Consider the following 12,871-nt stretch of genomic DNA (forward strand, 5'->3'; position numbering starts at 1 on the left):
TCTCTCTCTCCAACTGCTAACTTATATGTATGGGTTTTGTTTTAATTTTTGAAAGTGACGGTGGCGGTAGCAAAGGGGACGGGGACGGGGACGGCGGCAACAGAAAGAGAAAGAAGAGAGAAAGGAAAAAAAAATTAAAAAAATAATAAATATTTTTTTTTATATTGGGTTTTGGGTTCGTTTCAGGTTGAGCCCGAGCCTAACCCGAACATGTCTAGGTTTTGACAAAACCTAATCCGAACATGAATCCGATTTGTAAATTTTAAGCCCAAATTTCAAAATTTCTGGGTTGGGATTGGATTGGGCTGGGTTAGCATGTGGATAGGAATTGAGAGTGTTTGGCTTGGGTTTTATTATATCTAATTTTGGAATTGTTTGATTTAGCTTATCTTATTTTTGGACAAATCCATGTTTATTTTATTCTTGTCCCAAACAAACAAAATTCTACACAAAACGGACAAAATAGTCATTTTATATAACATGTATTTATATCTCTAGGGAGCTATTTGGACCAAATCACTATATAGATAATAGAGAGATTTTTTTTGTACTTAACCCCAAACAAAACTAGACAAGCTATGGAAGGTAGGTGCTCCATTTAAGGGTAAAGAATGTAATATTGCAAAATTAGCTGTTACACAACGCATCAACTCACTTGTAAAATTCAAACAATAATTATTCAGAACAACAAAAGAAATTATCATTTTTGAAAGTAAATCACCTGCCATCTCGTATGCAATTTGCACCGTGAAGGCGAGAGGGAACATAAAATCCCAAGGAATAATGATGTTACATGACAATAAGGGTATAGTCCACCAGTATCAGTGGCAATAATCATAATATTTCATAGCCAATGGCGGCTTTTGCGGGGCTTCAAGAAAGATCAAGATAACGGGTAAAAGCCGCTAATTTCAGAAATCTTTGAAAACTGCAAACAAATCGCCATTGATGTAATCGTTATCTACCAAGCTGACCAAGAAATAACTGCTCTGGACCTGCAGTCATGACCGAGAAATCAAGCAATTCAATTAGTGAACAACTAAGTTAACTTGAGTCGCAAAGCATTTGAAGGGCACCAACCTCTAAAAGCAGTTTCCTGGAAGGGTCCGCTTCTGCGTATAGTTGAGCCCATCCTCTTGACCAGACTTCAAATGCCTCATCCTTCCACACCACAAAGCTGGCAGGATCCACGACAGTAGGCTGGATGATCTCCTTTGCTGGGAAGGCTCCCCATGTGACCGCATTCACGTCAGTTTCGCTGATGTTAGACAACAAGCTCCCTTCTTTATTCACAGCAATGTAGGTTAGGGATGGGAAAGCTTTGCATTTCTCAATGAGAGCATTCAACTTCTCCTTGGAGCAGAAAAATTCTAGGTAGGCCTTCTGATAAACATACCCACCCGGTCCACCCCATCCTGCAAAACATATTTTGATTATGCCAAGAAGTCAGTCAGCGTTGACAGGCATTGTCAGAATATCTTGACATGGTTTGCTTCATCAGAGAATATAAATCTAATCTCATAAAGGAAAGAGAGTATCACCACCATACCTGTTATTCACATATGCAAAAAACAAAATAAACAAACATATAAACATTTTCTTTTCATCATCATGACAGGAAATAAGCTTTAATCAGTTCTGATATTTTATGAAGACTAAAAATGCATGTCAGCTGATGACATGCAGATGGAAACAAGTGCCATTATAGAGCTCCATGTCCTGCAAGTTCTTGACTTGTGTGCTTTGTGTTAATGTAATATAAGTAGGAACCCAATGGAAAGAGTGAGTGTGATTTGCTACTGCAATGAGATCAAAAACTTAGATCATAGGGTTTGTCTTGCAAATTGGCCCCCAAAACTAAATGCATTTAGATATAAAAGATGAATAAAGCACAAATGTTAGAGGACTCAAGCGCACTTTTCTGCACTTACCAAATGATGGGGAGTCAGATTTTGCTCCATTAACTGATGGTTGGCTATTGATAGTTAGGAAACCCTTCAAGTTAATATTTCCAAGCTGTTCATTAATGATCTTTGTCTCTGGCTGAAGCCCATCTAATTCCGACCATGGACTGGTTCTCAGTTTCCCGAGGCAGAATTTCATAAATCTCTGATATATAACAATTCAAAAAAGGCACATTTATATGGGAACTCATATTTGATAGGCCTTAGAAGACAGGACATATTTTTAAATTCAGAACTAGTACCTCATGAACATCGTCGATGTTTTTCAAAGGGACAGCCCATTCTTCATGAAGTTTCTTATCACGTGCACGTGGTCGCATAAACTGTTGAGAACATCACAACATGCCACATGAAAAAGGAATCAATATTGTCAGTGGAGATGTTTCTCAAGTATCAAATTATTCAAGGTTCTTGTCATTAATCAATCAATTTTTTTTAAAAAAAAAAAGAAGAAGAAGAAGAAGAAAAGAAAAAGAAAGTCGGATCTATGGATTTCATTAAAGAAGGCTGTAGGAGTAGTAGTCAATGGAAGCCAAAATCCTCGAGTTATACGAAGCAACATCTAAAAAGAATGTGCACCCATGTATATTTATCGAACATAGAGAAAGGTTTTCTATAGCCTCGGCGGCTTTCTTCATACAGGGGAAAAAAATTATTATGGTGTTCGCAGACACCTTTTAGACCGCCTGCACATCCAGTTGGCACTTAGATGTGCACTGCAAATAGCATCAATAGCTCTATCTTAAAACTCATATCATTAGACAACTCGAATCTTCCAGTCATGAATCTTTGATTGATGTTTAAGGTTGCTTATTAAAAAAAGAAAAAGAAAAAAAGAAAAAGAATACAACAGTGATATTAACAGTAAACTATTATGACCAATGAATCTGTACTCAATACTGCTTTTGGATGTTAGAATTCAAAAACTTCCGATTTAAGGCCAGTTGGTGTACTGCGGTCAAAATAGAATGGCCCTGATTCTTCACTTCTTTATCACAAGATAAAGATGACAATGCAGAAGACCCTACTTCGTCATCAAGTAGGCGATACACAACAAACATGCAAATGAAATTATTATAAACGTGTTCGAGATACATGGCCTATTTTCCAATATTATTGACCATAACCATTGGTAACATTAGAAGCAAATAAATATACACGCGCACACACACATACATATCTATACACAAAATGCAGAACAAAAACATGAAGCCTAGAAATGACAATTTAATATAGTAATGCTAACAGTCTCATTGAGACAAATAAAAGAAACTGAAATGTTATCTAATTGTACTTAAGAGTGAAATTACAAGAAAAAATATTTGAATTTGACAAGTCATGCTTACCTGATGGTCAGTCAGTCCTCCATAAGATGCATTACGAGAATCACCCCATCGCCCATGTGGGTAATGGTCCCAACCAATAGTCCTTGATATGTAGCTTTTCGGACGATTAGCCCTACCATCATTAGTTCGGACAGATTAGACATTTTTTTACTAAAGCTTTTACACAATGCTATGCATCCTTAAACAGTACAATTTGAATCATGAGATTCAATTTTTGTCTATATTGCATACCAGAATATTGGCCGAACGTCTTCTTTAACACGAAAAACATTTGTAGGGCGCCTCCAGGGTAAGGGCCTCGCAATTTTGGACTCTTCAATCAGTCCAAGATTCTGGCAACACGAGTCTACTAGTCAGGCCTAACTTCAAATATATACATTAATCACACAAACAATATTATAGACTCTTTCGAGCAAAATAATTTTACAGAATATAAAATCGACCATTAGAATTGCCAACGCTGATTTTTCCATGTTTAGTGTATATAGATGCAATGTCTTAATCCCGCTAGCCATAATCTTCTTGCACATTTCAGTTCCAAGGTGAACTCCATAGGCTCTGACAGCTTCTTCGTTGTCTTTGATAGGCTCCAAAGCAGCGGTGATCTCAGATGGTATCTACAGCACATCATCAAATACAATTAACAATCAACATTTAGCGTAGACATAATATCAACAAATATAGAACAAATGGACAAAGAAGAAAGTTTTACATATGTTGAAAGAAATAAGAAATTAAATTTAGAATGCACATTCAACTCAAGATCAGATGTTTTCACTGATTCCCTTTGCCAATTCTCTCCAAAATTTTAAATTATGGAAGCCGCTGATAATAAATTGTGCAAAACTCAGCTCTATTAGCCCTGTTGAATAGGAGGGCCAAGGGTTTTTGAAGTCTTTTGGTCTTGTAAATGCAATTATTGTAATTTTTTGCAATTATTCACGTTTGTAGGAAGAGCCGTACGAGGCAGCTTACATACAGTTTGGGAACCGAGCCCCAGCACAAGGGCTTAGGTCATGAGTATTAAATTTTGAGATGACTAAGAAATGCATTTGACGGGGTAGAAAAGAACTAGAAGAAAACAGATTCTGCATTACAATGTATAAGATGTGCATTCTAATTTATTTTATTCTTAGTTGGTACTCACACACACATGCCTCTATTGAGACTTGAACCTTTGACTTTCCTTTGGGAAGTAAGAGCCTGATACTGCTAGGCCATTGGTCCGTTGGTTATATTACTTTAATTTAAGAAAAGTTCAGTGGATATAGGGCAACCCTGATATTAATAGTAGAAAATTAGAAATTCACTTGTGGACCATATAGGAAAGAATGAGGAATATCACACTTGAAATGTAAGATTTTGGTTCTGCAGATCAGTCGTAACAATTTCAATCCCAACCTTAAACTTCTTCATTTAGTTTAATTCCAAACATGTCAACATGCAGCACAATTCACTTGTTAAAAAAATGCAGCACAATTCAATATGTTAAATGACCATGAGGAGGCGGCGAAAGAAACAAAATGCTAATGGTGGCACAGGGGGTGGCAAGTATAGAAAAATGCTGATAGTAGCACTAAAGCCTAAAGTTGATTACATTATGGTATTGGTAGAGGATTTCACATCTTTCAAAATGATAGTTGAACTTGGGTTATAACCTAGGTGGGCATGAGAAAACAACGGGGGCAGTTTAAATTTTAAAAATTTATTGTAAAAACAATAAGAGACTCAAGTATATATCAATCAAGAACAAACACTATAAAGTACACGGAATCTGAGATGAAAGTACTCCCCTGAATGCGTCCTACTAAAAAGTCAATGTTCAAGAGATTGCATACCTTAGTTTTGCAAAAACCAGTCATGCGAATGAAGCCCTTATAATTATTAATGGGCATGATGCCTGGAACAATAGGACAATTTATTCCAATTTGACGGCAATCATTTACAAATTTCAGGAAAATATCAGTATCATAGAAAAGTTGAGTGACAATAAGATCAGCTCCAGCATCAACCTGCAAAATAAACACACCATCAGTAAAGATGACCCTTTTCTTTTTACTTGTGTGTGTGTGTGTGTGTGTGTGCGCGGGTGTGCGAAGGAGGGGGTTATGGGGATAAGCTGGAAATGGGACTGCTACAGGGAATATCACAAGCATGCTAAGTTCAACATGTTTTAAGCATTTCCAACTTTGCTCTGGAAGACTACATTCGTTTTCTCCGGCTTTTTTCTTTTTAATTTTTGGAAAATATGGAGGGGGTGTTTTCCTAAAACAAATCCTATAATCAATTATTCCCACCCTGTAATACTTAAGTTGGACTAAAAGAACCACATTTTACTACAAGAATCAATATAACATAAAAACTAGTGAAGCTTCACAAAATAAATAAATAAAAATAATAATAATGTAAATGGAAAATCAATATTAGAACCAAATCCTTCTAAATACCATTGATAGATCATATCCACATTCTTTTCATCATTACAGTTCCAAAGGGTTTTTACGTATCATCTTGGGTACATTGAGGAAGCTTTAAGGTTCCATGAACATGTGACAAATGCATTTGCAGAACAATTTACTCCAAAAAAGAAAGCAACAAACGGAAAACACAATACCTTTCTCTTCAAATAAGCAAGATCATTCTGATATCCTTCTGGTGTAGCCAAACCATTACTTTCAATGACATCAGGATGTGCCTCTGATCAGAAAGGCCAAAAACATATAGTACATTGTCAATACAGATCTTCAATTGGTTCACAAAATTACAATTTTTGATTCGGAATGGATAAAAGAACTTCCAATGTGATACTATTTAATTCTCGACGATTAATTGATTTGATAGCACAAATATTGTTACTCATGATATAGATCTGATTCAATATAAGTGAGGTAATTCTTACAGGTGAAAATGTAAGTATCAGGAAGATAAAAAAAAAGAATAGACATTCGTTCAAAACCTGGATACCCAGCAACAGTTATGCCAAAGTAGTCACCATACTTGGCCTTAATATGCTTCACCTGTACAATCAGTCACAAACAAACAAACAAACAAACAATCAAACACATTGTCAGCATAACAGAGCATAATCAAAACAAGTAAATCAGAGATTAAAGAAACCACATCATATCAGATCAGATCAAATCTGGAACAAATGATGAACATGTATATATATTGAAGTGATAAAATGACAAACCAGGTCCAAAGCACAGGCAAATCCGCCCTGGATCTGGACGAACTTGTCCTGGCCGTGAGGAGGGTCACCACGGAGAGCAAGGACGTTCTGGATTCCATTGGTCTTGATGGTGTCTAGGGCATGGTCGATCTTATCGACGGGCATGTTGGTGCAGGTGAGATGCATCATGGTCTCCACACAAACCATGTTCTGCATCCGCTTGGCGATATCCAGTGTCAGATCGGCGGTGGAGCCACCGGCGCCCCAAGTAATATCACAGAAGGAAGGATTGTGCGCCACCATCCGCTCCATCCTCTCGAAGAGGTTGTCGACTCCATCGTCCGTCTTGGGCGGAAAGAATTCGAACGAGAACACCACCTTGTCCTCCCCCGCCGACCGGATCTTCTCTATCACCTTCATTCTTCTCCTCCAACAACAATGGCAGCTTCTTGCCCACTCTCTCAACCAGGTGAGAAATGTGTATGTGTGTGTGTGTGTGGATGATTGAGTGAGATTTAGAGAGAGAGAGAGTAGAGAGAGATTAACAATGGTAGTTCTTGTTGGGATTCAAATGGGGTTTGTTTATATGAGAATTGTTAGGAAATGAGATCTACTTTGGTCTGATGGTCCCACAATTGAGAAGCCAACAACCCATCTTCAGGGCAAGTCAGTGTCACACCAACTCTCCAGCTCCCGAGTTTTTGTTTCCTCCTCGCCACTCACTCCCCATTCCCCAACTTGTTGGGTTTATTTTATTTTTTAATTACAGTTTAATCATAAGTTTCAATTGTAAAGATCATTAAAGTTTTATAAAATTTTATTAAGAGTATAATATAAATCATTTTTTTTATAAATATTTATAACGAATTTTTATTATAAATTGATATTTATACCAAAAATTTGCAATGAATTGCCTAATCGAGTTATTTTTGATAAATTATTTATGTAAATTACAAGTAAATGGAGAGGTTTATTACTTTATTTATAAAATAGATAACCAATTAAAAACAATATAATATTATAATTCACTGCAACAAGTTCGGTGTAAAAATTATTATCCTAAATTGATACAATTATGCGTCTTGTATATTTTTCCTTCAACCCAGCATAAGTTATCAAAAATATATAATAAATTATTATTATTTATTTACTATTGAAGTTTAGAACTTGATCGGAAACATTTATGCTTAGAGGTGGTGTTCTACAACAAATTTGAGGACTTATTGATCATTGCAATTAGAAAGTATTACTAATTTTATTTTATTTTTTCTTTATTTTTAGGGTAAAGTGCAAAAAATCCCCTTGAAGTATTGATCATTTAATAGAAAATCTCTCTGATCTAATAATTTGACATATAACACCTTGAACTAATTATTTTTGTTGCAATTAACCCAGTTCGATGATCAGCCGATTGAATTTGACCGTGAAGAAGTACATGACGAGTCACGTGATCTAATAACTTGGCATATAACACCCTGAAGCTAAAAAAACCACAATACCCTTTTATTACGTTAAATCCCAAATAGGTCAGAACTCCTAAATTCCTTATTCTTCATCTTCCTCGATCAAATCTCAAATAGGTTTGAACCTATAAAGTCGATGAGCTCGGCTAGACTGAATTGACGGCTGGCGAACAAGGGAGGGCTAGGCTGTGGAAAAATCGGCCGATGGCAGAGAGCTTGGATGGTGGAGCTCTGACCGGCGAGGTTGGTGGAGATGGACGGCGGGCAAGAATCGGTTGGTTGTGAAGAGCTTGGCTGTTAGCTCGACCGTGCAGAGCTTGGGGCAGCGAGTAGTGGGCTGTGATGGTGTACTCGCGACGGCTAGCTCGGCTTTGATGGTATCGGCTGTGATGGAGGAGGCGGCGAGCTCGGAACTGGGAGGTCGATGGATGAGGCAAAGCTCGGCGGTGAGCTTGTGACGGTGCTTGAAACACGGACGACGGTGTACTTAGCTGGTGGAGACAGCTGGTTCGGGACGACAGCGAATCAACGACTAAAGAAGTCGCGATTTTGGCGATGGGCTGTTATAAAGAAGCTCGGCCGTGATTGGGTTTGATGGCGGCCAGTGGGACTAAATAATTGCAAGCTTGGCTTCGGATGATGGCAGCTGGCGGTGGAAAGGACAGTGGAGTGAACTCAGCTGCGATAGGGCGGTTCGCGGCGTGATGGCACGCTGAGTTACACTAAAGCTCTTCCTTTTTTCTCGATTGAGCATGCAATAGCTCTTACATCACACGTAACATTTGGTTGGTAAATGAGCTTGCTTGATACGGATTTTCCATGCGAACACATTACAACCAATTGGTGGTTACTGAAATTTTTAGTGAAACGACGTAATTTTATATAAGGGTAAAATTGTCTTTCATGTTTCCTTTACAACTAATTGGCCGGATATGTCACATTGGGGGTTAATTGCAAAAATTCAATAATTTAAGAGGGTAAATTGTAGTTCAGGGAGGTTAATTGCAAATGACCGGAGTTTTTTTTTGTACTTTACCCTTATTCTTATGGACTTTGGTAGTCCAAACATTAATTTCAAAAAATAAAAAAGTATATATTTCAAATAATAAAAAAATATATTCGAAATTATGTTATTAAATACACTTAATTAAATAATCACTTGACGTATGCATAATAAGTATGGAATATATTATATTTATAGCTTTATATATTATATATTTCTTTTTTTCTTCCGGATTTTGTTAGCTACATTTTTGTTATGTGTAAAAAAGCAGGCAAGAAAAAAAGTTCAAATAACAGTAATGGTACCGCACCACTAAACATTTTCCACATGTTTAAATGATATTTGAGAACCGTCAAAGCTTATATTTGTTTTGTTGTGTAAATTTATTTTCTGCCTCCATACGTTTGTGTGTGATATACACTCCCACATTTTCAAATGGTCATCTCCAATAACTCATAACTGGGTTAATGTAATAATGTTTATATGCAAGAGTTGCCCAATTGCAATGCCTTATTTATTTATTTATTTTGTTGTGTTTATTTTGGACTGACTTATATAAACCACCCACAAATGAAAACAATATTTTTGTTGTATTTGTTTTGGTTAAATGGTATAATTTTTTATTTTTAAAGAGGTGGGGAGAGGTTTGAAGTCGTAAATAAAGTGTGCAAGAATCATTGTTAGTGAATTTTTGGATCTAAATCATCATTTAATATTTCGATCTATGCCATGAGCTATTTCGTTTACATTCCTTTCAAGTACAACTTTTTAAATGAATCAAATTTTTACCAACTAATGAATCGTATACCCATGATTATATTTGAACTAATCTAATTCATAAAAATTAGTTTGGTTTTGAGGAATTATCGATTTGGTCATATCAGTTCAATTCATAGATTATAAGCAAATAAATCCAACCCGAACCGATTCGCCATGCATATAAATACACATTAGGTTTCACATGAGTGGTTCACTTTGTTTACTAGCATATTGAACTAGGACAGTTGATAATAATTGGACTGTTGGTGTTTACATTTAGTTGCAAATTATAACTAATATTGGTTGTGGTTAAGAAAATAAAAAAACCTAGAGTACAATTATTCGGTTACCCTTAAATTAAATTATAAAAAAAAATAAAAAAATTGGTCCATTTATTCTGTATCGTCTTCATTCTTTTATTATTTGGACAACAAACTCCCGAAATCTTAACGGAGGAGAGGAGAGGAGAGGTGGTGCACATGTAACCACACGTCAGAAACTCACTCTTCACACCGTCAGATAACATTCATGTGAAGTTGTGAACATATATATACAGCATACACAATGATATATATATATATATATATATATATATATATATATATATAGACACACGTATATGATAAGACAATAATAACAAGTAAAATAGGAATAAGGGTAGGCAGAGTTGGTGGATTGGATCGGCTCTCACCAGACCCCAGACGACTAATCGCCAAAAACTTTTCCATTATAGAAAACCTTACCAACTTTTTTATTTTTTTAGAAAATTTCATAATCCTCCACTGACACTGGGTCATCACATACGCACTGAGTGTCGGCTGAGTTGGGTGTGGGCGGGGTATATTGGTCAGTTCAATGATTGTCACACATTTCAAAATCTATCATTTTCTTCTTCTTCTCTTTAAAATTTTTGTTCTCTTTTATTCACTTTTTCTTATGGCCTGTGGGAATTTTGCACGAGTTAGTTGATTAATTAAAAAATATATATTCTCCACTTCTAGAAATTACTCCACTACATAAAAATGGGAGAAATTTTTAGGTGGTCCAAAAGAGGCAAAACACGGAAGTAAAAATTTCAGAAAAAAAAAAAAATAAACTTAGGTGATAGATTCCATTATTTCATAAATTATTAAAAATGAAAAAGTATCAGATAAAATTCAGAACATAAAGATACTCCTAGGCCTCTAAAGCTATTTTCAAAAAGTATACAAGAAATATTTTTCTTGAGAGCTATCTTAATTCTTATTAAAAATAAAAAAAAATTACACATCATGGTGATCGGTTCCATTAGTCCATAACTTTTCAAAAATAAAAAAGTATCACATAAAATTCAGAACATAAAAATATTCCACGTCTCTAAAGCTATTTTCAAAAAGTATACAAGAAATATTTTTCTTGATAACTATCTTAAGCCTTATATTTTACCTGAAGTCATTCCGAGGTCTCACTTCTTACCATCATGATCTCATCAATCTCACCTGATCTTTGCAGCATCCATACCCTTCAAAGAGAAACACATGAAAATCTCTTAATTTATTTTTCCTTCTACGTGAAAAAAAATCTTCGTAGATTTTAGATGGAATAAATTGTATTCGAATAAATTTCTGGGAAAAAAAAAAATTCAAATGAGCAAAAATAGAACATATATCAGTCAAGATTTTACAAGTATGGGAAACATTTTTAGCTACAAGGAAGAGTTAGCAAAAAATTTTCAATACTTAGTTGTAGTTTAGTAGTATCTCTTTTTCTATTAAGCGTGGAGGGTTCAAATTTTCTCGCACTTGTCAAGTGAAAAAAAGTCATATCTCTTCTATGTTGAGGGCCCATCTAGTGAATACAAGAATTTATAGCCAAGGTAAAATAATGATAATAAAAAAAAATCTCTGGACATGTTTGGTGTGGTGGAATGAATTGGAATGTAATGAGAATGGATATGAGAATGGAATGGATTGGGAATAAAGATTTTTATTCTACCGTTTGGTTGCAAACATGAAACATGAAATGTGTAAAAATAGAATCTCATTCTCATTCCTATGTTTGGTAAAAAAAGTTGAAATATAATGAATTTATATTGTTTCTTAAAATTACATTTTATTATTAGTAAAAAAAATTAACTAAAAAAATTAATCTGCAAAAATTAAAGGAAAAGAGATAATAGATAGAGAAAATAGAGAGAAACAGAGGGCTCTCCCAATGACTGCAAAAATAAAAGGGAGATAGATAATAAAGAGAGAGAAAATAGATGAGATAGAGAGAGAAAATAGACTAGATAAAAGAAACAAGTACGAAAAAAAAGAAACAGAGGGCTAGATAATCAATGAGAAAGCTGCATAACAAAGCATAAAAGCTCATAAAAGTTCAATTACACTATTTTCGTCTCATCCTTCTTGTGTGTGTAAATCGGATTGAGAGAACAAACGGCATATAAATACATATTATATATATATTATATATTATATAATGTGTGTATGCGTGAATTATCTCTTTAAATTACTTTATTACTTTATTAATTCTTAGTGAAAATAAAACGGTCATTCCATATCTTAAGAAGAGGAATGGACATTCCACCTTTTTGATGGAATGAGCATTCCCTATGAATGACAATTTCACTTTTAATATTACACACCAAACAATAAAATAAAAACAAATACATTCCAATTCACCTTCATTTTATTCCATTCAATCACACCAGACATAGCCTAAAAGAGCACATGTTTTTCATTCTGGGCAGACGCCTTTGCCTTAGGGCTCCGATTTGACTCAAAGTATATAAAGTCCGGGACTTGAATGAGCACATGTTTCGAAGTGCTAGCAAGTGAATTGAATTCTCCATTACTAGAAATAAAATATATATAAACACACCCACGGGTCCCACGCTCGTATCTAAAGATTGATATTCATTCTGCCTATTTATTTTAGGTTATCACTTTGCTCTTTTTGATCGTCCCGAGTCAACTCCCACAGGGCATTCCAGAACCATAACTTCAACAAAAAATCCATTGTTATCTGAATCTTCTACAATTACTTCAATTCAAAAACATTTACAGGACTACTATGCACATCTTAATACCATGACTCTCATGTCGTGTGGAAAATGGAAACAGTGCAAACAATATTCCATACTTTGTTTTTTGCTAGGAACTTCAAACTAGCAACAAACGGAA

General features: G+C 35.2%; 1 protein-coding gene across 1 annotated transcript; it reads right to left on the reverse strand.

The window, feature by feature from the left end:
* Nucleotides 1–597: 597 nt before the first annotated feature.
* On the reverse strand, nt 598–7,059 carry LOC132302898 (probable methylenetetrahydrofolate reductase (NADH)). The gene is made up of 11 exons (XM_059799901.1): nt 6,504–7,059; nt 6,267–6,327; nt 5,925–6,007; nt 5,149–5,322; nt 3,754–3,927; nt 3,542–3,642; nt 3,311–3,422; nt 2,207–2,287; nt 1,932–2,109; nt 1,081–1,415; nt 598–995 (listed from the first exon to the last, which is right to left on the reverse strand). The coding sequence occupies exons 1-11, from the start codon at nt 6,900–6,902 to the stop codon at nt 912–914; spliced, it is 1,782 nt and encodes a 593-aa protein (XP_059655884.1). The 5' UTR covers nt 6,903–7,059; the 3' UTR covers nt 598–911.
* Nucleotides 7,060–12,871: the final 5,812 nt, after the last annotated feature.

Source organism: Cornus florida, unplaced genomic scaffold (genome assembly GCF_030987335.1).
Source record: "Cornus florida cultivar Cherokee Brave unplaced genomic scaffold, ASM3098733v1 CherokeeBrave_3.0.0_Hap2_Chr01, whole genome shotgun sequence".
NCBI lineage: Eukaryota > Viridiplantae > Streptophyta > Magnoliopsida > Cornales > Cornaceae > Cornus > Cornus florida.

What these genes read in the sequence shown, in the direction of transcription:
- LOC132302898 (XM_059799901.1), bottom strand. Translation starts at nt 6,902, where the DNA reads ATGAAGGTGATAGAGAAGATCCGGTCGGCGGGGGAGGACAAGGTGGTG. An exon ending in TTGCTTATTTGAAGAGAAAG is followed by an intron (nt 5,323 to 5,924) that starts GTATTGTGTTTT and finishes TTTATTTTGCAG; the next exon opens with GTTGATGCTGGAGCTGATCT. An exon ending in ACATCGACGATGTTCATGAG is followed by an intron (nt 2,110 to 2,206) that starts GTACTAGTTCTG and finishes GTTATATATCAG; the next exon opens with AGATTTATGAAATTCTGCCT.